Genomic DNA, 26,970 nt, shown 5'->3' with positions numbered 1-26,970 from the left:
GTGGTGCTGAATTCTCTTAGCTTTTGCTTGTCTATAAAGGTTTTAATTTCTCTGCCGAATCTGAATGAGATCCCTGCTGGCTAGAGTAATCTTGGTTGTAGGTTTTTCCCTTTCATCCCTTTAAATATGTCCTGCCACTCCCTTCTGGCTTGCAGAGTTTCTGCTGAAAGATCAGCTGTTAACCTTATGGGGATTCCTTTGTATGTTATTTGTTGCTTTTCCCTTGCTGCTTTTAATATTTTTTCTTTGTATTTAATTTTTGATAGTTTGATTAATATGTGTCTTGGTGTGTTTCTCCTTGGTTTTATCCTGTATGGGACTCTCTGTGCTTCCTGGACTTAATTGACTATTTCCTTTCCCATATTAGGGAAGTTTTCAACTATAATCTCTTCAAATATTTTCTCAGTCCCTTTCTTTTTCTCTTGTTCTTCTGGGACCCCTATAATTCGAATGTTGTTGTGTTTAATGTTGTCCCAGAGGTCTCTGAGACTGTCCTCAATTCTTTTCATTCTTTTTTCTTTATTCTGCTCTGCAGTAGTTATTTCCACTGTTTTATCTTCCAGGTCACTTAACCATTCTTCTCCCTCAGGTATTCTGCTATTGATTCCTTCTAGAGAATTTTTAATTTCATTTATTGTGTTGTTCATTTCATCATTGTTTGCTTGCTCTTTCGTTCTTCTAGGTCCTTGTTAAACATTTCTTGTATTTTCTCCATTCTATTTCCAAGATTTTGGATCATCTTTACTGTCATTACTCTGAATTCTTTTTCAGGTAGACTGCCTATTTCCTCTTCATTTGTTTGATCTGGTGGGTTTTTACCTTTCTCCTTCATCTGCTTTGTATTCCTCTGTCTTCTCATTTTGCTTAACTTACTGTGTTTGAGGTCTCCTTTTCAGAGGCTGCAGGTTCATAGTTCCCATTGTTTTTGGTGTCTGCCCCCAGTGGGTAAGGTTGGTTCAGTGGGTTGTGTATGCTTCCTGGTGGAGGGGACTAGTGCCTGTGTTCTGGTGGATGAGGCTGGATCTTGTCTTTCTGATGGGCAGGACCACGTCTGGTGGTGTGTTTTGGGGTGTCTGTGAACTTATTATGATTTTAGGCAGCCTCTCTTGCTAATGGGTGGGGTTGTGTTCCTGTCTTGGTAGTTGTTTGGCATGGGGTGTCCAGCACTGGAGCTTGCTGGTCATTGAGTGGAGCTGGGTCTTAGCGTTGAGATGGAGATATCTGGGAGAGCTCTCACCGACTGATACTACCAGGGAGGTCTGTGGTGGACCAGTGTCCTGAACTTGGCTCTCCCACCTCAGAGGCTCAGGCCTGACACCTGGCGGGAGCACCAAGACCCTGTCAGCCACATGGTATGTGTTAGGCGTTCCACCAGACTCTGGGAATACCAGCAGGGAACTGCTTCTGCCTTGCCGAAGACAGCTTTTTCTGAGACACAGCTACCAGCAAACCAGTGGTCCTGCAGTGGGGAGGCCGTACATCTATGGGGCCAGAGGCTGGTTCTGGGGACTCAGAGTCAGAGGACTAGAAGGGCAAGAGGAGAAAGAGGAAGAGGGAATTGGGAACTAGAAAGCTGGTGTGGAGAGGAAGAGCCAACCTCTTATTCTTGAAAGCAACTTTTAGATTAGGGATTGTGTCTGTTTATACAGCATTACAACATTATGCCCACATCTGTATTTGAGGATTTATATTGATTAATTATATATATTAAATTATATATATAATTATATATAACAAGCAAAAAGGAGACTACTGTGAAGTGTAGGAGGAATGATAACTTGTGAACTTGCCTTGTAAACGGTAAAAGATACAAATGTTTGTTTTTAAAATGTCGTTCTCTAAGTTATTTCTTTGACAAAAAGTTTGTTATGGCTTCTGTAGACTCATAGAACAATCCACACTCCTTTGTACATTTAAGTCCTCCATCTTCGATTTTGTACCTTATGTAACCACTCTTCTACTCGCGGACAACCAGTCTTGTCATTCACAGGTACTCTTTGATGAGCATTACAGCATCCCTTGTATAGGAATGTATGTAAACCTTCTTTCTCCCAGTCCATAGGGGAAAAGTTGAAGACCAGTAGTAGGAGTGAGGAAGCCGAGATGTTTTCTAATCCTAAGTCTAGTCCTCAAATTATGGTTTCAGTGTTTGGTTTAAAATTGGGAATTCCCAGCTATTTAGGCACGTTTGTAATTTGAATATCATTACAAGAAAACATATTGCATAAACAGATAATTTTGGGGAATACTTCTGTGGCTGCTCATTTTGTTGCTTTTGAGGTAATTAATCAAATGCTGACTCTGTAGGTTTACTGAAATCTGAGCATGATCTTTTATTCCTAAAATTCCTGAGTATTAGATAGAGATCAGAACATCAATTGACAAATTTGAATACAGTAAGAAACACCTTCTTAATAACATAGGGATTGCAGCTTTGCCCAACTGGTTTGTTAAGATGCCAAGTAGCATGTATTAATAGGCCTTGCCCTGTGAACCACAGGCAGAAACTGCTAGGAAAAGATTTTAAATGAGAACAGTGGAGACTGGTAGGAATATTAAAAATGGTTTATCTTTTAAATGCTCTTGCTCTGTTGAAATATTATTTCTTTAGTCCTTTTCCAAATATTAGTCCTTTCTACATATTATTTCTTTAGTCCTTTTCCATCACAGTTGTGATGTAAGGAAGAATCAGGAAAGTAGCTTCAGATCTCAAGGATCAGTCCAAAATCTTAGTTCTAACCTTGTCTGTGTTTTAACTTGAGTTGGAAGTGCTCTTAAAGGCCTCCACATTGAACTGGATCGAGTGGTCTTGTGGAAATGAACTCCTGTAACTTCCTGATGCCCAACATCTTCTTAACACATTACTTCTCATTACTTACATGCCAATGCTAATAGACACCCTTCCTGCTTACTTCCACTTTAACTTGTTCAAACTAGCGAGGCTCTTAACTTGTGAAACATGCCAGTCAGTTGTTTCTCTTGGGTTCCTCAACATAGGGTATGTTGGAAGGTCCAGCTTAGAACAGAAGTTTGTATATTTTCAAGTCTTGGACAGCTTCTCAACATTTTCTCATTGTCATTCCAAGAAACAGTTTTTCTCTAATTTCTACTCAAAGAAAATTTAATTATGTCTAGGTCTTTTAGAAAGTATTAGGGCAAACAAAATAAATACTCATGAAATAATAAAACATCCTCAGTTGGAGGGGAAGGCCAGTTTTGTTTTGTTTATTTTAGTGAAAGAGAATTGGAGGAGATCTCAGAGATCCCAGTGACTTTATTATACATATAGATGCTGAGGCCCAGAGATGTAAAGTAACTTCTCCAAAGTAACACCACTGTTCAGAGACAGAATCAGAACTAGAACGCTTCCATTCTTGTTATAGGATGCACTTTGTGTAGCTTACCCTTTAAAACTTTCTCTCAATTGTTTTCTGAAACTAGGTGGCAGGATATAGATCAATAAAATACCATCACCAAAGGTGTATGTTCATACTCATGAAGATTCTTTGGGTTACAAGTAGCAGAAACCAATAAGCAAACCAATCTAGCCCAAAAAGTGGGGGAGGTGAGAAAATTTAGAAAAAGATACTGGAATAGTTCCTAGAATCTAAACAAGAGTTGAACAAACGGCCAAGCCTAGGGAAAGATAGGAACCAAGCCATGGCTGGACTTTCAGTAGGATGAGCCTATGTGGCTTCTCTTCAGAATACCGTTGTGACCATGTCCTTCCAGAGATTTCTGAGGTGGAGTGACCCTGGTATGGGTCCCTTAGTTTAAAATTCTGAGAGAGACAGACAGACAGAGAAACAGAGAAGAGACAAAAGCCATTGTTCATGCTGTTCACACCACCTTCGGTGCCCTTCTGCTTCACCTCCCACTCTAAATCCTACCCATTTTTCCAGGTCCAGCACAAACATTGCTTTCTCTATCAAAGCTCTTCTTAAAACCAGCTAGACATATTCTCTTTGTGTGTATGTGTTTTAATCCCAGTACTCCGTGTCTCTGTCAGCAGATTATAACCCTCATAAACCATGGCAAATTCTACATAGTACAGTAGAATCCCACAGCCTTTATGGAAGGACCAGTAGTCCTTCCAGTAGTTAAATTAAAAGGTAGGGAATCATAAAAATGATAATAGTATATATTCCTACTGCCTTAAACATTTTAAGACCCACAAATGTACATTTAGTCACCAGTGTACATGTAGGACAAGGCCTTTGCTTTCAGTATAGGATGCTGATTGAGCATCTGATTTCTCTTTCCTGTGAAAAGTAAACCCATAATTTAGTTTAGATTTTCAGTTTTGGTTTCTTTAAAAAGGAGCAGAAACTTAGACATTGTGAAACAATATGAATGCAGAATCCTTCTAGACTTTTATGTTTCTCTTCTAATCTCTAGTTGTCTCTCCAGTACCTAATTTGACAGATTTTTAGCAACGTATCTTTAATATCACATCTTACAAAGCATTAAACCTAGTTTTTGTAGAAACATCTCCCTCCCCCATACTCTTAATTAATGAGATTATGTAATATATAATCAAATTGCATAATTACTAACAGTAAAACTAGCATAAACAAGTTCCAGCATAGTTTGAGCAGAAGTGTGTGGGAGTAGTAGAGATTAACCTACTACCCACTAGTGTATAGTGAGCTGTGGGCATCTGTCACCATAGTTAAGAGGGGAACTGAGAGCCTTGGTAATCTAGAAGTGGGTTAAGTGGAGGTCTATCAAAAGTGCTTCTAGTGTGTTAAAGTGGTTTATATACCTATCTCATCATCCTACTAGACCAGAAGCTCCCAAAATGTGATCTGGAAACCACTGGGTAGAGGGGTCCTGGAGACCCTTTCAAGGGACCTGTGAAATCAAAACTATTTTTATAATAATACCAAGCCTTTTTGCCTTTTTCACTCTGATTTTCTAAACATTTTTCAGTTTTAGTTGCTAGTATAATCAATATCAGTAGTAAACCCACATAAAAGGTTCTTTGGGGTTCCTCACTACTTTTCAGGCATACATGCCACACGCTTGTGAATGGCTGCACTAGACTCTACTCCTTGAGGGCAGGAGCCACGTTTCATTTATCTTTGTTATTCCTAATGTGTTTTTGCATTATCTTTTACATAAAGGCACTTAGTAAATATTTGATAAATATATGAGCAATAAAAAGATTATATTTCAAGTACTTACAGTCTTTCAAACTGGGCCAACAAAGTAGTTTTAAGTCAGGATTCCTATATTAATGAATATGATCTGTAATTAACAGCAGTGGTGTGCAAGTGGGTGCTTTCAAATGCCTTAAAATGTGATATTTAATAGCTTTTCCCTGAAATCTTAAGCAATGTTTTGGAGAAGAATAGAAGCATGGTTTAGTGGAAAGAATATGAAAACATGTTCCTGTGAGGCTTTAAAAAGTGTGTGACACCTTTAAATCTTGCTTAGGGGGCTGTATTATAAGTAAATTGGTTTTTAGAAAACTTATTTAGGAAGAGAGCGGGAAGGGCAAAGAGTTAACAGAGATGTGGGGTTATTTAAGAGCAGCCAATCGGTAGAAGTTTTCATTGCTGCTGATGAAGACTTTTCCTTTCATTTGAGAAGCATTTGAAGGCTATTTTAGATTTGAAAGGGGGATATGATGGACAGGAAATCATGGTTTGGGAAGTGAATTTTACTGCTTTGTGTGAGTGACCTTGACTGAAGAAGAGTGATGAGTGGTGGCCAAGTTGAAATGGGCAGGTGCTTTGGATGCTTTTAACCCTTTCAGGTATTATGTGTGGAACGTGGACAGCAGAAACCTTTAACTAGAAATTAAACTCATCCTGTCCACCAGGAGTAGATACAGATAAATAAGAGGGGAACATTCACAGGTGATATTGAAAGGTAGCTTTTTAGTATTCAGCATTAGTAAACACCTGGATATGTAACTAAATTATTTTCAGAGACAGTATTCCAGATCTATTTTGCTTTTTAAAAAGGATTAATTTATGTTTAAAAAGTGAACTTTTCTCATGCATTTAAGACACTATAGATTGGAATCTTTCCCAGATCTTGTTATTGTTATGGCAAGAATTTTTCTAGATACAACTGTCAGCTTCAGTGGAGCTGAATATAATATTTGTTTTTGCTTTAAGAAAATTCAAAATTTAATCTTACTAAACTCATTAATAAGAGGAAATTACTTTTAGATATTTAAACTTAAATTTAATATAAAATAATTGCGGCCTTTTTACTATTTCCTTCCTGGCATATTTTGGTGTAAGGTAGACGTGCTTTTCATCATTGCTCTTTTCAGTCATCTGTCAGCCTCTACTTGAGGTTTGTTGCATATGTTACATTGAACTATCGAGTTACTGTGTGTATTAGTACTTAGGGGCTATAATAAGGAGTTCCTAGATTTTGGAGGCAAAATAGAGAAAGGTCACCATAAGAAAAATTTTCTAACATAAATCATGTGGGCATGGTTCTATCTGCATTCTATGTTTTGGTCAACTTATCTGTTCCTCCAGTGAACTGTATGCTTCTTGAAGACAGTACTGTATTTCAGTCATCTTCAATTCTGCAATGCCTAGATGGTTCCCTTCACATCGTAGGCATTTAGTTAATGTTTGTGGAATGCATGAGGTCATTTGCCCTGAAAAGATGGGTCATAAATGCATTGCTGATGAGCCAGAGGAGTTCCTGAATCTCTTCCGGAAACCTGGGTGAATTCTCCCGGAAATACGACTGAACCATAACTGTTCCTAACCATAGTCGTACATTTCCAGACTGCAGTAAAGCAGGTACCATCGTGGGTCAGTCATACATGCATTATCAAATAAGATGAGGTCTTAAAGTGACTTGGTGCCTAGTAGGCACTCAGTAGGTGCTAACTTTTGTTTTCTCTTGAATTTTGTGTCAGGGTCACCATAAGAATTCTTACTAATGGTGGGAAAAATTGCCCTTCTGTTTGGACAGATATTCATAGCAGTTAAAGCTCTAGTTTAGACACATCCATTTTAATCATTTTGCTGGAAAATAGAAGTCAGAGCAACTGGCAGGCAGAACTGGTACACAGTATAACCCAGACAAGGACCTGCCTAGTTTCATAGTATTTTCTAAGCTAGCTGTTCTAGTCACCGTGTATTCTAGAATTTTCTTTTTTGCACATGTATGTGTGTGTGCCCATGCATGCATATACATGTGTGTATGAATTTTTGATTTAGTGCTTTAGGCTAGCTGTGTTTTCAGAACTTACTTCTCTGCCAAAGATGATATAGCTGCCACACCCTTCAAATTTTTACTTGATTTTTATGCCCTTTTAAGCCACTCTCTTTAGGAAGAGCTAAGTGTATAAAAGCTGTTATTGGCAAGGGGCTGCAGCAGCCCAATAAATAAACCTGACAGGAGCCCAGTTTTTTACTAGCCAAGAATAAGGTTTTTCTCTATTCTGACCAATGATATTACTGTAAACTTAAAAATATTCCTTTTCTTTCCTTGATTTTTATTATTAACTATATTTGATTGTAATCATTGTTACCTTGGTTAGTATGTCAAAATATAGTCTTGAACATGATAAATGTTATTTCTCAATACATTTGTTAATTTTTGTCTTTCCATTCAAGATAAGCTTTCACTGGAAGGAATAGTGGTACAAAGAGCTGAATGCCGACCTGCTGCCAGTGAAAACTACATGAGATTAAAGAGGTTGGTGCTTTTTAACTTTAAAATAATACCTGATATTTCTTTTTTGGGATTGAAATACATATATTAGATTGTCTATAGACTGCATGAAAACTATGGTTATTGTTGAAAGTGTTTTCTTCAAAGGTTGTTTGGTTTTAAAACCAAGTAAGAACAAACTTCCAGTTATAAAATAAATGTCATGAGGATGTCATGTGCAACATGGTTACTATAGTTAATAATACTTTATTGCACATTTGAAAGTTGCTGAGAGAATACATCCCAAAAGTTCTCATCCCAAGACAAAAAAAATTTTTTAACTACCTATGCTGGTGGAAGTTAACTAGTCTTATTGTGGTGATCAATTCCCAATGTATACAGTTATTGAATTGTTATCTTGTACACCTGAAACTAATATAATGTTGTATGCCAGTTATACCTCAATTTTTTAAAAACTCAATTAAGAGTTTCTTTGCCAAAAGAACTTTCAGAACCTGGGCTGTTAATTTGGGGTATATTAAGCTACTGTGTTTATAACCTGGAATCAAATTTTTTAAATGTCTTTTTCTAGTTGTCCTTATAAATCTTGATTCTCCAAAGACATGTAATAAGATCTTTGTACTATTTTATTTTCAAGGGCTATAATTTTCCCATGATGAATATGTATCTAAAATACTATACATTAAAAAGCAAGTATAGTTAGTTGCTAGAATACCATCCTTTTCTCTTAATCTACAAAGAACTTTTTAGAAACTTATTATTTTGTTAGAGATTTTGCTTTGGGGTCCCTCCTCCCCACTTTAGTATGTGGTTAACCTTTTGTAATTAATATTTAAAGATTATGATCACGAATTCTTGATACTTCAAACTTTGTGACTTTCAAAGAGTCAACAATTTTTTAAACCCGGAAGAAATGTATTTATTGTACTTGCTTTATAGTTTATATTGAATGTATTTCAACCCCATGTAGTTTAGAATTACACATTTTTTCATTTACCCAATACTTACTATGTGAAATAGTAGTGAACAAGACAAATAAAAATCTCTACCCTCATGGAACTTACATTTTAGAAGATTGTAGCTGCTCAGAACTGGTAGTTGGGAGGACACTTTCAAGTGACAGCAGCAGCCCCTATGGATATCCAAATTGGCTGAGCTGGATCAGCTCTCAGTTTCACATTTAAAAAATTTTTCCCCTTTTCTCAATTAGATTGGAAGTCTGTCTCCTGGGAATGAAACAAAGCGACTGGCTTTGTCCAATAATTCCTCTAATTTCAATGCCTCCCCAGGACAAGTAAAAGGATGACAATCAAAATGAAAAATTTTTATAACAGTAAATAACTTTGGAACACAGGCAGATGTTTCTCTTTGTTTTTGGCCTATAAAGTTTATTATATAATACAAGTCTTTTTGAGAATTTTTTTTCAAATAACTACTGAAATTGGAAAATGCAAAATTGATTACTCAGCTGCTTGCCAAGATATTTTTCTGTGGTCTTAATTTTCTTTAAAAGTTTCTAAAAATTTCTGATGATGAGATCAAGCAAGTCACCTGCTGTGTTTATGAAATGGCTGCTTTTTCCTTACCAAAAAAGACATTAAAATTGTTTAGCCTTTTGGAGTATGCTAAAAGACCAGCCATTATATATTTCTGTTACTTCAGTGACTTGAGGAAACAGGGTGATTCAGGAGATGATAATTATGTGAGTTTCATAAAATAGATGCTATATGACATAAGTCTTGAAGGCTGAGATTTTTTTTGACCAAGTGGAAAAAGACATGAGTAAGAACACTTTCTACACAGAGAGACATGTAGGTACAGAGACCCGGGGAAGACATCAGGGACCTGTGTGTAGCTCTGCAAGCCTGGAACGCAGGGTTTGTCTGGGACAGAACAAGCAGAAGCTCCAGCCCTTTTCTTTTCTATCTATCTATCTATCTATCTATCTATCTATCTATTTATTTATTTATGGCTGTGTTGGGTCTTCGTTTCTGCGCGAGGGCTTTCTCTAGTTGCGGCAAGCGGGGGCCACTCTTCATCGCGGTGCGCGGGCCTCTCACTATCGTGGCCTCCCTTGTTGCGGAGCACGGGCTCCAGACGTGCAGGCTCAGCAGTTATGGCTCATGGGCCTAGCCGCTTCGCGGCATGTGGGATCTTCCCAGACCAGGGCTCGAACCCGCGTCCCCTGCATTGGCAGGCAGATTCTCAACCACTGCGCCACCAGGGAAGCTCCAGCCCTTTTCTGAACTCTGAACTTAAATATCCAAAAGCCTGGTTGGATGTCCAGTAGACATATGTCTAAAACTGAACTCCCAGTCTTGCCCCTCAAACCTGCTCCACCAGCATTCGTTCTCATCTGAGCTCATGCCAACTCTGTCCTCCCCTTTTTCTCAATCCATAAACCTTGGTTGCATTCTTGACTCCTCTCTCACACCCCACATCCAATGTGTCAGAAAAATCTTACTGACTGTACCTTCAAAATATTATACATCTGCAGTCTGACCATTTCTCACCACCCACATGATCTGCCGTTGTTTCTCACCTGGATCACTGCGCTAGCCTCCTAGCAGAGTTCCTGCTTCCACCCTTGCCCCACTGGAGTCTACTGTCAGCACAGTAGCCAGAGCAGTTCTTTTAAAACCTGTCAAGTTGTGCCGTCCCTCTGCTCACATGTCACTTTCAATGCTTCCTGTATTACTCAGAATAAAATCGCACAAGTCCTTATAATTGTATACAGGGACCTACATGATCTCCCTACCATTCTGTTCCGCTTCTCCCCATTCGAACCTCCTGCTTCCCTCCCCCTCACTCACTCTGCTCCATCCACACTGATCTCGTAACAGTCCACGAGCACAGGCACACTTCCATATGAGGGTCTTTGCACTGGATGTTCTTTCCTACCTGGAACACGCTTTCTCCAGATAGCTGCATGGCTCACCTCCTCGCCTCTTTCAAGTCTCTTCTCAAATTCTACTTTTTCAATAAGGCGTACCCTGACCACCCTGTTCCCTTCTATGCTTGTATTTTTTTCAATAGCACATATCACCTAATGTAATTTATTTACTATATTTATTACCAGCTTTGCCCTAGTGCAGTTTAAGCTCCCATAGTTTGTTTTTTGTTTTGTTTTGTGTGTGTGTGCACCTATTTTGTTCACTGATACACACACGCAAGTGTCTAGAATAGTTCATGACATGTAGCAGGTAGTCAGGAAATATTTGTGGTTTTTTGTTTGCTTTTTTTTGGTTTTGTTTTTAATTAATTAATCAATTAATTAATTAATGGCTGCGTTGGGTCTTCAGTGCTGCGTGCAGGCTTTCTCTAGTTGCGGTGAGCGGGGGCTACTCATTGCAGTGGCTTCTCTTGTTGCGGAGCACAGGCTCTAGGTGTGCAGGCTTCAGTAGTTGTGACATGTGGGCTCAGTAGTTGTGGCACACGGGCTTAGTTGCTCCGCAGCATGTGGGATCTTCCCAGACCGGGGCTCAAACCCATGTCCCCTGCATTGGCAGGCAGATTCTTAATCACTGTGCCACCAGGGAAGTCCCAGGAAATATTTGTTGAGTGAATGAATGGCAGGAGAAAAGTTGAAATGTTAGTCTCATATGCTTGTTAAATTACTTGTTAAAAGGTCTTGTATGCTGTGGTAAGAAATTTGGACTTTGTGTGCTCTTACTATTAGGGAGGCACTGAAGGATTTTAAGCTGATGGAAAGCGAAGGGATTTGTGTGTTAGAAGAGTCATTCTGGCCATAGTATAGAGATTGAAACCAGGGAGATAAATTAGAGGTTGATGTAATAGCCCAGGTACAAAATGTCAGAATGACTAAACAAGGTGGTTCTAGGCAGAAGGGAGATGAGAAACTAGGTTTTGAGGATATTCGGAGGTGGAGTTTGTGGGACTTGATAAACTCATCTCAAAGTTCCATGGTTGGGCTTCCCTGGTGGCGCAGTGGTTGAGAATCTGCCTGCCCATGCAGGGGACACGGGTTCGAGCCCTGGTCTGGGAAGATCCCACATGCCGCAGAGCAACTAGGCCCGGGAGCCACAATTACTGAGCCTGCGCGTCTGGAGCCTGTGCTCCGCAACAAGAGAGGCCGCGATAGTGAGAGGCCTGCGCACCGTGATGAAGAGTGGCCCCCGCTTGCCACAACTAGAGAAAGCCCTCGCGCAGAAACGAAGACCCAACACAGCCATAAATAAATTAATTAAAAAAAAAAAAAGAATCCACCTGCCAATGTAGGGCACCTGGGTTTGAGCCCTGGGCCGGGAAGATCCCACATGCTGCGGAGCAACTAAGCCCGTGTGCCACAACTACTGAGCCTGCGCTGTAGAGTCCGCGAGCCACAACTACTGAAGCCTGCATGCCACAGCTACTGAAGCCCATGTGCCTAGAGCCCGTGCTCCTCAACAAGAGAAGCCACCACAATGGGAAACACGCATGCCGCAACGAAAAGTAGCCCACACTCCTTGCAATTAGAGAAAGCCTGCGCACAGCAGCGAGGACCCAATGCAGCCATAAATAAATAGATAGATTAATTAATTAATTAATTAATTAATTAAATCCTTCATAGTTGTGGGACAGGGGATTTCTCTAGGACCAGGCTGATGGTGGTGGCTCTTGTGTTGTGGCCTAGATGCACGTCCTGCTGTGAGTCTCAGACGGCTCCATCCCATCCTGTGCAATGCACCGACGAGGTCAGAGGGAGAAAGAAGTCCTTATAGTTTAATTTTGGTCATCTGTATGTTGCCTTTGGAGAAATGTCTATTTAGATCTTCCATCAGAGCCTTCTTCTGACTGCCTACTCTTTAATGACATTCAGGGTTTTTTTGATAATCTGGCTCGTCTCACTTCCTGGCTTCATTTTCAGCTCTTCTCCTTTACATAGATGTCCGATTGTTATATCACACTACAAGTTGTTTTCCCAGATGTACTAGGCACTTGTACATCTTATGGCTGTGTGATATGTTGCATCCTTTATCTGGAAGGCCTTAGCTACCTTCTGCCAAGGGCCTTTAAAACCAACCCAAGTGTCACTTACTCACAGAAACCTCATATCTTCCACTCCCCACTCCAGTCAGGATCTGCCTCCCCTGCCCCTTTCCTATGTTCCCACATACTGTTCTTCTTTAATGGTATATATAAATGTCTATGTTTTCTACTACTTAGGTGTACATAGTTGCATCTTCTACAAGATTATAAACTTCATAAGAGCAGGAACTGTGAGTTTTATTTTTCTTCCTTTCTTTTCCATTTTTCCTTCCTCCTTTCCTTTTTGTATCTCAGCACTTGGCATAGTACATTACAAATAATAAATATCCAGAAGTATCTGTTGGGTTGAAATTGATTGAAATAGAAATGAATGGCAAAACTGGGTACGGAAACATGGAAATCAGCAGCACTCAGCTTCTTTAATTTTTTTTTTTTTTTTACTCAAAGCTACACTTGAAACCTGGACTTGATTTTTCAGCTCATTTGCATGTGCATGTGTGTGCACATACATACACACACACATCTTGCTTTGAGAAGAAAGTGATTGTAAAACAAATATAGAAACATTTCATCAACAACGAAAAAGTGTTTCAAAGTATAAAATAAGAATTGAATAGTCTTCCATTTACAAAGGGCTAGAAGAGAAAGCCTTTGTATCAGAGATGACCTTTCTTTCCTTGACTTAGTGAGGTTTTTTCCTTAAATCAGTGAGATTTTACTGTATTATATTTTAGCAAATAGCAGCTGAACTATACTCTTAGTAATGTAAATGGGTATATACAAAGTGTATTTTATATTTATAAATAATACTCTCTAAGAATGATGTGTTGCTTTAGTGGGAATTTAATTTTAGTAGTAGATTCTTATTACAGCTCTCTGTTATTAAAATTTAGCTGATAAATTAGCCAAATGTTATGAGAATTATAACTCCCATATTAATCAAATGTAAGTAAGATTCTGTTAGTTTGTAAGAGTCTGTCATTCATTTAAATGAAGGTGGAAATTAGTATTGCAGTAAACCCAAGAAATATGTAAACCTTTGAATCAGTGAAATTTAAGCCAAGAAAGAAATGAATCCTGTGCTATAATTTTTTTTGTCCAAACCCATCACGTATATAAAATTTTATAAAAATCCATTTAGCCACACAAGAAAATCTAAAAATCAAATGGGAAAAAAAATTTCCAATGCTTCTAGTACTTTCTCTTTATCTGACATAAATTTGGATGGATCTGAATGATATTTTATTAGGAGGAAATTTATTTTGAATTGCTAAATGTAAATATATTTTAAATAGCTCATATCTGATGTATTATGTAATTAAAATTTAATTTGTATTATTTCATTAAGTGTAACTTTATTAAGCATCTTGAGTTTTTCCTTAATAGTCAAATGATAAATTATGTAATCAACCTATTTATAATTCATATTGTACTTTTTTAAATGCAAAGGGACATAAATATAAGACAATCATCCTAATGTATTTTCGTGTAGGAAATCCTAGTAATAGGAAAATATATGGCTTTTTAACTTCTGCATGTTTTTGTCACTAAGTCATCTAAAAATACTTGTCTCAAAGGCTTTTATTTTTAGTTCTTTCAGTGTTTTTGGGTTTTCTTCAAAAACCTAATAAGAAAAGCCTTTCCATTTGGGAACAGAACATTGGCTGTAGAGGGGTGGAGAAAAGAAAAAGCAGAGTTTTCTTTTCTGTGCTAAGACACCAGACAGAGGAAGCAAGTTGTGATTCACATTCTCTCCTGGGGAGAAGTTACCTTGCTGTACCTGCCTAGATTCCTGATGCTTCATATTATGGTAGAAGATGTCTTAGAATGTCTTATTGTAAGGGAAGTGGAAAGGACCCTCTCCCTCAGTAGATCTTTACGTAATTTGTGGGTGATGTGATTCATGCCCAAAGAAGTTTCTGCAAATAAAATTTTTGCTTAATGCAATAACAGCACTGAAGCATTTTCTTTTCACCATATATAAACTAGTTTTTGAATATATTTAGTCCTTATAATTTTTATTTTTCTTCATATATAAATTTCATAAAGAATAATTATTTTATAAATGATATTTCTTATATATTAGGATGATTATCTTATAGCCATGTCCCTTTATATTTAAAAAAGTACAAGATGAGTTGTAAATAGGGTAATTATATAATTTATCGTTTAAAACAGGATACTTTTAAGAATGAAAGTAGGCCTAACCTGAGAGCCACACTGAGACAGCAGTGTAAACTGTCCCACATAAACTGCGATGTAAGATCACCCTTATTGTGAATAGCCTGGATATATTAAAATGCTAACTTTAAAATGAGAACTTAAAGAGTCAAATAATGAAAGTTCTGGCAATTAGGAAACATATATCAGAAAATCTAGAATAGAAACTGCTATGGCTGAACATAAACTGTTGTGTGAGTCCCAGTAGCCACCCAAAGCTGGGCATATGACAGTGCTATGTTAACGTTTAAATGTATATTTGTATAACCTTAATGTAAATTTGTAGATAAAGTTTATTAAACAGCAAAATGAATAATAAACTAAACTTAGTTTTACAGAAAATCAGTTTTCTGTTAATCCTAAATAAAAGATGAGGTTATAGAAGTAACTCAGGGTTCAATAAAGATAATTTTATGACCAGGGAAATACAGTATGGATTTTAGCTTTCTGGTGATCTTATTTGCAACAGATTTTATTGAACAGAGTTTTTGGTGAATGTTGAGGTTAATGGTTAATATACTTGTATTAATTAGATGCTTTCATTTGTAAGTATCAGAAAACCCAGTGCAAACTGGCTTAAAAATAAAAGAAATTTGTTGACTCACGTAAATTGAATCCAGTGGTATTGTGGGCTTTAGCCGTGGCTTTACCTAGGAGTTCTCAACGTCCTTAGTGTTCTAGCTGTTTTGAATTTTCCTGGGTCTGTCTTTCTCCAGCTTGCCTGTTTTCAGACTGGCTTTTCTCCTGGTAGCAAGATGGCTACTTGCAGCTCCCAGGATTATCTGCCTCATTATTTATATGGGGCCCCAAGGAGTTAAGTGACCTTGTCTTCAACCAACCATTGAACAGAGCCCTTCACTTCCTTCTGTGGGCCAACATGGGTTCTGGGTTTATTTCAGAAACCAGTAAATGTGTTAATGAAGGTGGGAAGTGTGCACTAATGCTTAGGGCCCACCTGTGGAAATGTACGGGAGGGAGGGTCAGTCCCATCAAACAAAACATGTGGCTGCCGCTCAGTAGGGGAGGAACAGGGTGGGTGCTAGGGAGGTAATCATAAGATCAACAGCAGAACTCTTTGTACCAGAAAAGCATCTTAGGGGTAAGACACACTCATCAGGGACATTTGCACCCTTCATTGCTTCTCTTGAGGAATGACCATCTTCTCTCTTGAAAGAGGGTCAGAACTTTTATTAGAAAGCAACTCTGTGAAGATGCCTTAATAATAGGGTGAGATGGTTAAGAGGTTGGGCTCTGGAATCTCACTGCCTGGTTTCAAAGACTGGATTCCCCATTTACTGGCTCTGTGATCTTGGGCAAAGTACATGGCCTTTCGGTGCCTTTGTTTCCTCATCTGTAAAATGTGGTAACGGCATTTATCTCAGTGTTATGATAATGATTAAATAATACTATATAATACGTGATGTGTCTGACACAGAGTAGGTACTCAATAAATATTACCTATTATGTTTATGACAGTTGCCTGAGTAAGTACTCCTGTCCTAAAACCCTCTGGAGATATTCCCAACCCAACCCGGTTTGTCTTAGTTCTCCTGATAAAAGAGACTTGCACACAAGGATTCTTTTTGAATTCCTGCCCTGAGGTAGATAAATTAGTTTAATCAAGTTTAAATTGGAAATAGAGCAGAAAGAGAACTAGAGCTAAGAAGAAGAATCTGAAGATTTTTTTTATAGAGTTCATGATAATAATCCTCTTTTCAAAACAAAAACCCTAAAGTAGTGGTTTAGAAGTTCCTAGATGTTATCGAGATTCAGACCCAAGGAACTGAGTTAACCCTCTCTTCACAATCTTTTCATCTACCCTGTTCTTGCCCTCAAGAACTCCTTAATGTGCCCACCATCATATATAGATCAGAAACCCATGGATTTTTAGTTTATAAATCTTCTACTGGATGTTCAGAATCTTTATGGAAATTGTAAAGGTTACTGATCCTGAAATTTTCCCAAGTTATCTTTGGAAACAGTCTTATCATCCCCTCCTGCAGTGATACTTTAGCTGATGGCTCTCCTGAGGTACCCAAATGTGTGATATTTAAAATGTGGGGCTGTAAATCTTCTTCATCAAAGATTTTTTTAAAGGCCAGGGAACAGGAAGTCCTGAAGAGCTAACCCAAGAAGGCAGCTAACCTTCTTTGCCGTAAGTGTGCCCTTGTTCTCACATCCTTTCACCTTGAACTGCTCCTTTTTAACTGCCATTTAAAAATGAAGGATTATGTGAAAGAAGCTGGATGTCTTCATTGAAGTACAATAATTTTTAAATGCATTATAAATAGATAGCTGCAGTAAACATGCAAAAATACCAGTGGGATAAAACTACCATGAAAAGATAGTCATGGTGTTTTATCAAGAATTTTTAAAAAGATCTTCATGGGGAATGCTGTTTGGTGCAGGGAAACCTTCTATTTTTGGCTGCATTGGGTCTTTGTTGCTGTGCGTGGGCTTTCTCTAGTTAGGGCGAGCGGGGGCTACTCTTTGTTGTGGTGCACAGGCTTCTCACTGTGGTTGCTTCTCTTGTTGCGGAGCACGGGCTCTAGGCACGCGGGCTTCAGTAGTTGTGGCACGCGGGCCCAGTAGTTGTGGCTCACGGGCTCTAGAGCACAGGCTCAGTAGTTGTGGCGCACGGGCTTAGTTGCTCCGCGGCATGTGGGATGTTCCCGGACCAGGGCTCGAACCCGTGTCCCCTGCATTGGCAGGCGGATTCTTAACCACTGCGCCACCAGGAAAGTCCCCAAAATGGATTCCCCCCCCCCCACCACCACACCGTGAGGCTTGTGGGATTTCAGTTCCTTGACCAGGGATCGAACCCATGCCCTCTGCAGTGAGAGCACTGAGCCCTAACCACTGGATTGCCAGGGCATTCCTGGTGTAAGAAAGACTTCTTAGGGAGATTGACAGTAAAGATGTCCCTTTTCCCTCTGAAGAGCCATAACAGCTGTCCGCACAGCCCTTTAGCTATAGACTGCTCCTAAAGATTTACTATTCTGATGAAATAAGGATTTTCCAAATGATTATAAAAAGTTATCAGGAATATATTGATATATTAAAAAATTAAACCATTGGCATAATTAAACAACAAACAAAGGTTCTATATAATCCTTCTTTCAAGTCCTCAGATATTTTTACCTTAAGCTTGCAGGAGGAGAGGGATTTTTTTCAGTATCTGGGTACTGTGGTCTCACCCTAAACATAGCTTGTCTTCGGAATTCCCCACCTCTTCTGCCCGCTGTCTTGGTGTTCCTGGGGCTTCTCACCCCTTCTTACTCTGCTGCCATTCCGGCTCAAGTGTGCACTAGAGCAAAACCAGTCATTTTCCGCCTTCCCCATGTGCTTTTATGTCCCACTGGCTGCTGTGCTCTTTCCTTGCTTTCCTGCTTTCCAGACTCCTGTTCGTCCTTTAAGATTCAGCTCAAATGTCAACCTGCACAACTATTTCTCTCCACCCAAGATAAGTACTGTTCCACCAAGCTCCTGCTTATACTTTTTGTAATAAACCACTAATCACATTTTGCTTTTCATTCTACTTTTATTACTTTTGTTTATATCTCTACTAGATAGTGAGCTCCTTGAGGTCAGGGTCTATAATCTCACTCATGTTTGTTCCAACAGCTTTATGTTCAATAAATGCTAGTAGAGTAATTGACCAAAAATCAGTACTTTAAAGTTAAGAATTTACAGTGTACCTTAATTAATGAATCTCTCCAGGATTAATACTCTTTTAAAAATGCATTTAGCTGTATTTAAGATTCAAATTATAGGTCCTGAGAAACAGTATTGGCATGTGGTGGTGTTTCTACAGAGCCTCACAGCTTTGCAGGATAAAAATACCTCAGTACACAATTTCTCTTTGTTCACTCACGATTGAAAATTAACAGGGCTAAACCTTAGGCAAAACTGTCAAGTATGGAAAGTTTATCTTTATTATCCCAGCACCTCCTTTTTTCATTTATTTTCCTCTTAGTAATGCTGTCTTTACGTATCTGTTTACTTTTTATCCTGCTCTCTAATCTTTTTTATTCTATCAATTCTGAATATATTTTAAGAGTGAATGGGCCTAAGTCAAACTGGGCATTTGATTTTAAACCTTTTCTTACTAAATGTGAAATAATAGCCATCAGGTTACCTGTTCAGGGTATTTGAGTAGGCACATTTTTTTCACGAGAAAGGAAGAAAAGTCATTGAAATTATAGCATGTATAGGTTGGCCCTAAACACAGATTAAGTATGCCTTTTCGTTTGTCAGGGGAACTTATCACCAGGATAACCATCTGTGCTTCCTGGCCCAAGTGGGTAGATCTGGCCTAGCTGCGTTTGTTGGAGATCTGTTCTGAGAATTTAAAACTTGCTGCTGAATGTGACCCACAGAAGTGGCCAAATGTCCTTAGGCAGGATCATGACCACCACTAGTCTGTATGATGGCTTGTACAGATTTTTAAAGGTGATCCTTCCTCAAGTGTTTTTATTTGTATCTGTCAGAAAATCATAGTAATTTACATATTTTGTTAAATAAGACATTACTACCATCTGCCAGAAAATTGTCACAATAATTATACAAATCTTTGCTGTCTCTGATGCGAATGTGCCCCTTCATGTGGCACCATTGTACACTCTAAACAGACAAACCTGGGAAGGAGCTATACTCTCTGGTTTGCTGCAGGCCTTCGGGTCCTATTTTCTTACCAGTTGGCTTAAAATTTAAGTTGCTTGCCCGGTCCTTGCAGACACTGGATTTTCATCTCTTTGTCTGTGATTCCCTGAAGCACTTGAAAACTAAGGAAAGATACCACATGTTCCTTTATTAGGGAACGAGGGTCCCATTTAGTATATTGAATCAGTAGGAATAATGATAATCAAGCCTTTAACTTATTGCTAGGAGGAACTAATTTAAACCTTGGGATGATCAGGCTTTAAATATTCTTAGTAGTTAATCAATCAAAGTACAAGAAAACCTGACTTACAAACATCCTATATACTATCTCTTTTGCTTGAGACTCTAATGCAGTTGCCATGGGATGTATTTGTAAAGAAAACTTGGATTTTTTTTAAAAAAATCTTTCAATTTATATGTAGAGAAAGAGGAGATACTGTTTACAGATTTTAAAAGACTGCTTTGGGGAACTGATTTTAGGGGTCACACACTCTTAAATGGCTTCATATTTATATTAATTAGATGTTTATTTTAGTTACTGGTTTTTTTTTAGTCTTATTTCCATTTTCACAAATGAGCACACTGAGTCATAGAGAAGTTGTGATTTGCCCAAGCTCACAGTTTGTAAATGGCAAAGCTGGAACTTGAACCGAGATCTGATTGATTCCAGTGTGTTAGGTGGCCGGCTGCCTCTTCTGGCTTCTGTAGTTTCAAAACGGTGCCTGGTTTATCCATAGGAAAAGGGGAGGGAGCTTGTTCTCTTCCTCTCCTCTCTCGTACTGGATGATCATTGCCCTGATGCCCCACAACGTAAACTAATATTGTTAGTACCATGGTTCTATTTCATTATACAACAGGATAACATTTATGGATTTATATATAAACTATATAATGGCTTCGTTGTTTCAGTTTAGATTTTTTAAATCAAATTTCAGATTCTACAACTTAAAAATGAGCTTTGTTAGCATAACTTGCTTGAATTTCAAAGCTCCATATATCTGTAGAAAAGAGGTAGAGTATTAAGTGATTTTATGTCTATGAAGTTTATTATTTTACCTTTGTGAAGTTTATGTGAAATTTGTAATACTTTGAGTACTTTTGATGAACTAGTAGTTGTGCCATTTTGAAGATCTAGTTCTCTTTAATATACCCTAGTATTACAGTTGTCATATACTGTATACTGATCTGTATGTGACTTTGAAGGCCTCAGAATGTCTAAAACCCTTTTTTTGTAATGTGTTATGTATTTGAGGAAAACTGAAAATATGGAATTAACAATAATCATAATGTTCAGGCAGAAACTTTTCAAACTGAAAAATAGTAGACATGTGGGAAAAACAGGGGAGAAAGATGTGGGCTTAGTAGTAAGCTTATACAAAACAAAATATGCCAGTGAATGGTATTCCCACTAAAATGCAGTTCCATGAGGGCAAGACTTCTTGTCTGCTTTATTCACTGGTGTATCTCTAATGACTGGAAGGGTGCCTGGCACCTAGTAGGTGCACAGTGAATATTTGTCGAATGAAGAAAGGAAGGCATGAGACTTAGGTTTTTTGTCTCACAGGCTGCCTAGGGCTTTGATGACAGTGAGTCATGCCTTTTCAAGCTGTTGCATGCCAAGTTAATTTATCTACTTCTGTCACTTCCCCGTGCTTCATAGCTTCAGAGTGTCATTTATTACTCATTTGCTCAACAGACATTTATTGAGCATCTAATGTATACTAAGCAGTGTAACATAAAGCAACCAGAGCTTATTCGTTTTTGGGAATGGATCATAGATGGGTCCTAAATAATAATTTAGAGTATTATATGATTATAATTTTTTATAATCATATTTTTTTGAGAAAAAATTAGTTTATTTTCCGAAAACTGTGTTCTTTGTACGTACGATGTGACTTGTATTACAAAGCACAAATATTCCAGGAAGCACAGTTTTTGTTATTAGAAAGGACTGAACCATTTGGGTCACATCACCTTTTACATGAAGAATCACGAGTATTATATTACACAGATTTCAGGATCTGCCAGGATGGATTTCCTCCTTACTGGGATGCAGAATTTCCTGTAGATCTTTGTAGCAAATTAGCTGATTACTAAGAGGTTCGTATCAGCCAGAATAGCTGGGTTATAGCCCAACATGATTAAAATCAAGGCCTTAAAGCAATTCACTTCTGATTCATGCTCTACGTCCGTCTAATGTTTGTTGGCAGTGTTTGTTTACCACAGTTATTCAGGGGCATGAAAGAGAGGTTGGCACAAGCAGTAAATATCAGGTTTCAGAGAATATTGACTTGGTTAAGCCAGAGAAGGGAGTCATAGAGTTTGACTAGATGAAGAGGGGGAGGGAGGGATTCTGGGTGGAACAGCACAGCATAATTTGAGATAAATCAGTAGGAGTGTTTTAGGAAACATAGTAGATCAGCCTGGCAGATTAGACAGAGGGCTGATTGTAGGGAATTTCAGTGTTAGACTGAACAGGCAGGCGAGCCAGTGAATCAACTGATTGAGCATATTTCCCTCTGAGGGAGGTCCCAGGTCTCCTTCATAGCTCTGTACTTGGCACACTTTCCTCCCTTTGTTACTGTGGTCCTCTTTAGTTTTCCTCTTGCCTTAGTAGTCTTTGTAGCTCCTGCTTCTCTCTTGATCTCTTTCCCCCCTACATTATCTTGCTAAATGATCCCATCCCCTTTCACCATACACACATGGCAACTCCAGAATTTGTATCTCCAGCCCAGACCTCTCTCCTGACCTTCATACTCATACATGTACAACATTCCCCTTGATAGCACCACTTGGATATCGCACAGGCATCTTAACTTCACATGCCAGAAATTGAATTTTTGGTTTTTACCCACCCTCCCACCCCTAATGCAGTTCTTCCCCCACTCTTCACCATTTCCACTCAGTTACTCAGCTAAAAAACCTGGGAGTTATCCTTGAGTCCTCTTTTCTTGACAAGACACGTGCAGTCCATTTTCAGGGTCTGTCAGCTGTACCAACACTACGCACCCTGAGCTACTGGGTATCACCCCTGCTGCTACACTGTTCTAAGCTGCCTTCTTCAGCTATATTTAAGACTGACTACCTAATTTGCAGGGCCTGTTGCAAAATGGAAATATAGAGCCCCTTGTTCATAAATTATTAAGAATTTCAAAATGGTGACAGCATTGCATTAAATCAAGTGCAAGGCCCTTCTGAGTGCAGGCGCAGTGTGACTGCACGGGGCACTTGCTAGCAAAGCTGGCCTTCCCTCTGCTATAGCAGACGCCTCCTAACTAGTGGCTCCCTGCTTCCCCCTATAGACCATTCTTCACATAGCAGTCAGAGTCATCAGAGTAGATCAGATCATACCATTTGCCTGCTTAGAATATACAGGAATCCTCCATGCTCTGGCCTTCCAGACTGTATGTGATGTGATCCTGAAGCTTCTTCAACCTCTTCTTCTACCACACTCCTCTCTCATTCCCTAGGCAGCAGCCAAAATGGCCACTTTTTCATCCCTCGGAACAAGAACAGTCCCATTTGAGGGCTCTTTCAGCCTAAGCATAAGTCTTTCAGCAGATCTTAAAGGGTCAGCCTCCTTTCCATCATGCAGTTCTCAGGTCATATGTTACCTCCTGAGATAGGCCTTTCCTGACCACTCCTATGAAATAGTATAGCCTCCTCCCCGATACTTGCTACACCATTACCCAGTTTTATTGTATTCTTAGCACTTACTACTGTGTGGCAATCTGTATTAATTATTAGTTACGACTTATTGACGGTATCCCTGTCACCTAGCATCGTGCCTGCCACAGGATAATGTTCAATAATTATTTGTTGCATGAATGAATATTTTTCATAATCTTTTTACCCTCTTACATTTTGGAAATTTATCTTAAGATCGACAGGGTTTTTTCCTTTGTTCAGTTCTAATACTTTTTTATTTGTTGAATTCTCATAAAATTGAATTCATTTATATTTAATTTACAGATATTCCAAAGTTAATTTTAAAATCTCAAAGAAATCATTTCTTCTTTAAAATGGCATGTCTTTGGTATGACACATACTATATGTACTATAGCTTGGACAGGGAATTAAAGATGCTATTACCTGTTGAAAGTGAAGTTAATAATATAGAATGAGTAGAGTTTTCCCCCTCAGAATCAGTATTTTACATCATAATGCCAAAGGTTTCACAGCTCAAGCTTCACAAGTTTATGTAAAATCATTTATTCAGTAAACATTGAGCATCTATTATGTACCAGACACTTTACTTGCCCTTGAGTTGCTCACTTTAGAAAGCTTGTGTTTTTATATGCAACATTCTGTGTAGTTTCAAAAGAAAAATACTAAATCTACTTTATGAACTACACTCTATCTTCTAGGTTTTAAAAAGCCTTACTGCGTAGTCCAACCCGATGCTGCTGTATAGAAGAAACACACACACACACACACTTTATGAAGCTAACATGAATGTGAAATATTTAAAGTTAATTTACAAATCTGTTGTTTACCAGTACTGTCTGGTACACACACCAGTTTTGGAGGGGGTGGGTGTGGTGGTGGCCAAGTGCTATTGTTCACAGAATTTTCAGTGCTTTTTACATAATTACATTGAATGCCATATGGCATTTTATTGCAGCTCACTAGGAGTTTATACTTCTATTTGTGTTATCTTTAGTGCATTTCAATAGCACTATTTTTTGTAATATAAATTTAAAATACTTCTTTTTCATAAAATACTATGTTTCAAGATGAAAATAATTCATAGAATACAGAACCCTGACTTTTCCAGAAATAACCCCCACGTGGATTCTAAGTGGTGACTAAATGACGGGATATATGCTATACAGTCCTTCAGATATGGAAAATAGGAATAACTGTTGCTGACCATGTCAACCAAGAGATAACAAAAATATTTTTTTCAAGGACAATTTTTTAAATTTATTTTTGGCTGCGTTGGGTCTCAGTTGCTGCGTGCGGGCTTTCTCTAGTTGCAGCAAACGGGGCTACTCTTCGTTGTGGTGTGCGGGCTTCAGTAGTTGTGGCATGCGGGCTCAGTAGTTGTGGTGCACGGGCTTAGTTGCTCTGTGGCATGTGGAGTTTTCCCAGACCAGGGCTCGAACCCGTGTCCCCTGCCTTGACAGGTGGATTCTTAACCGCTGTGTGACCAGGGAAGCCCTTCGAGGACATTTTGTTTTGAAAATTACCTCTGTTGGTCTGGTGCATTAGTATCTTTTTTATTCCTGGAACTCTAGAGAGATGAGTTGTTTCTAATAGTTTTCCAAATAGCTGTTACTAAACTGTTTTTAAAAGTTTGTAACTTTAACATTTTTTAAACTACCTTCATGAATGAAAATCTTTCTAAAATATATTACACATTATACCTGTATCCATACCTCACAAAGTTTACTGGGAACATAATTTAGCCTTCTCTTTAACTTGTTTTTTCTCATGAATGCCTATTTTTGAATTATGTGGTAGCTGCCTCCAGATACATCAAGAAGAGTGGGTTATTTACCCTTTCACAAGATGGCCACAGAGTGTTGTACTTTGTGAGTTCTTTTGATTATTTTATGTAGTTCTTCACTCCCCTCTTAGCAGCTATCATTTTGTAATGTTGATTGTGTTACTGTCAGTTGCAGCCCCTCTCTTTGTTCTGATTTAGTGTTTTTAATTTCCTGTGAGCTAGGGAACCAGTTTTAAAATTCTATTAGAATGAATAATGTGTGTAAAAGAGGACTGAACAGACTATGAGTGAAGGTCTAATGGGCTCGCCTGTGAGTCAAGTGCCCTGAGCTGTCATACTTGGCCTTGTGACATATGTTTTGGTTGCTGAGATGCTCTTTTTTGCTTCTTTTCTGGTACTAGTTAGGACAGATGTCACTGTGTTTAGTAAATCACAAAATAGAAAATATGTAGAATTTGGAACCCTTCCTTTGGATCACTTGGTCCTTGGTACACTGTACCATCTATCTGAAATTCAGATATATAATAAAGTATTGCTAATTAAATTCCCTGACATCCTTCCAAGTGCTTTGCCATGAAACTGAGTCATACAACTTAATGATCTCTAAAAGCTGTTGATTTCCAAATTCAAATTTCTATCATGGATGAAGTATGCAGTTTCAAAATCCGTTAAGTGTTGACAGCATATCAGGATACTCTGCAGTTAGGCCCAGTGTACATTCAGTAAACTGCCAACATATATAATGGGATACGTACTTTGTCAGGCATTATCCTAGGTAGTATGCCTGAAATGAATAAGGAAAACAGGGTTTCTGTTTTTATAGGGCTTATGTAGTACCCAGTTGCTCTCAAACTTTTACCTGTTTATACAAATCACCTGGGGACTTTATTTAAAATGCTGATTCCAGGACCTGGCCTCCAGAGTTTTTGTCTTAGTAGGTGTTGAGTTGGGACTACAAATATGCATTGTTAACAGGCAGCCTGATGATTCTGATGTAAGTGGTCCTGAGAGCACATTTTGACAAATACTAGTCTGGCTGATAAGGAATTATTAACAAGGAGGTACAGTCTTCAAATAGTGTGTAGACAAGAGCAATGTATTTCTGTGTTTAACCTGATCAATGTTTCATCTATAATCTCAACTATCTCAAGAGTCTATTTTTTAAATCACTGGCTTATGTTTCTACTTTTTACCTTTATGTTGAGATAAAATTACTGGAAACTATGATTAAATCTAAGTATGGTGTTTCTTCTCTCTTGAATACCCCACCAACAATTAATCTTTTCCATGAGAATAACAGTGGCCTATTACAAGCTGTCTCCCAAAGATAACAGTTATTAGAGCGCTAGAGTACAGGCAGAACATTTCCACCCAACAACTTCTTTAGAAATAAAGTGTCAGTGAATACATCTTGAAGTATATGTGAGAAATTGTGTCAGTGGTTGCCTCCAAGGAGAGGATCTGGATGTCTAGGGGAGACTTCGTTTTTTGTTTTTTGTTTTAATTGAAGTATAGTTGATTTACAATATCATTTTAGTTTCAGGTGTACAGCACAGTGATTCACATATATATATATTCCTTTTCAGATTTTTTTCCCTTATAGGTTATTACAAAACATTGAGTATAGTTCTCTGTGCTATACAGCAGGTCCTTGTTATCTATTTTATATATAGTAGTGTTATATGTTAATCCCATCCTCCTAATTTATCCCTCCCCCTGACCCCCCTTTCCCCTTTGGTAACCATAAGTTTGTTTTCTATGTCTGTGAGTCTCTTTCTGTTTTTAAATAAGTTCTTTTGTATCATATTTTTAGATTCCACATGTAGGCAGTATCATTTGATATTTGTCTTTCTCTATCTGACTTACTTCACTAAGTATGATAATCTCTAGGTCCATCCATGTTGCTGCAAATGGCATTATTTTTTTTATGGCCGAGTAATATTCCATTGTGTATATATACCATATCTTCCTGATCCATTCATCTGTTGATG

General features: G+C 38.3%; 1 protein-coding gene across 1 annotated transcript in view; it reads left to right on the top strand.

The window, feature by feature from the left end:
- The window catches only part of GTF2F2 (general transcription factor IIF subunit 2), a 142,637-nt gene that overhangs the window by 72,125 nt on the left and 43,542 nt on the right, over nucleotides 1-26,970 (top strand). Inside the window, exon 5 of the mRNA XM_059903116.1 lies at nucleotides 7,599-7,680. Within this exon, the coding sequence (XP_059759099.1) occupies nucleotides 7,599-7,680 (82 nt within the window). The remainder of the gene's footprint in view (nucleotides 1-7,598; nucleotides 7,681-26,970) is intronic.

Source organism: Balaenoptera ricei, chromosome 18 (genome assembly GCF_028023285.1).
Source record: "Balaenoptera ricei isolate mBalRic1 chromosome 18, mBalRic1.hap2, whole genome shotgun sequence".
NCBI lineage: Eukaryota > Metazoa > Chordata > Mammalia > Artiodactyla > Balaenopteridae > Balaenoptera > Balaenoptera ricei.
This window is presented reverse-complemented; position numbering and strand designations above follow the sequence as displayed.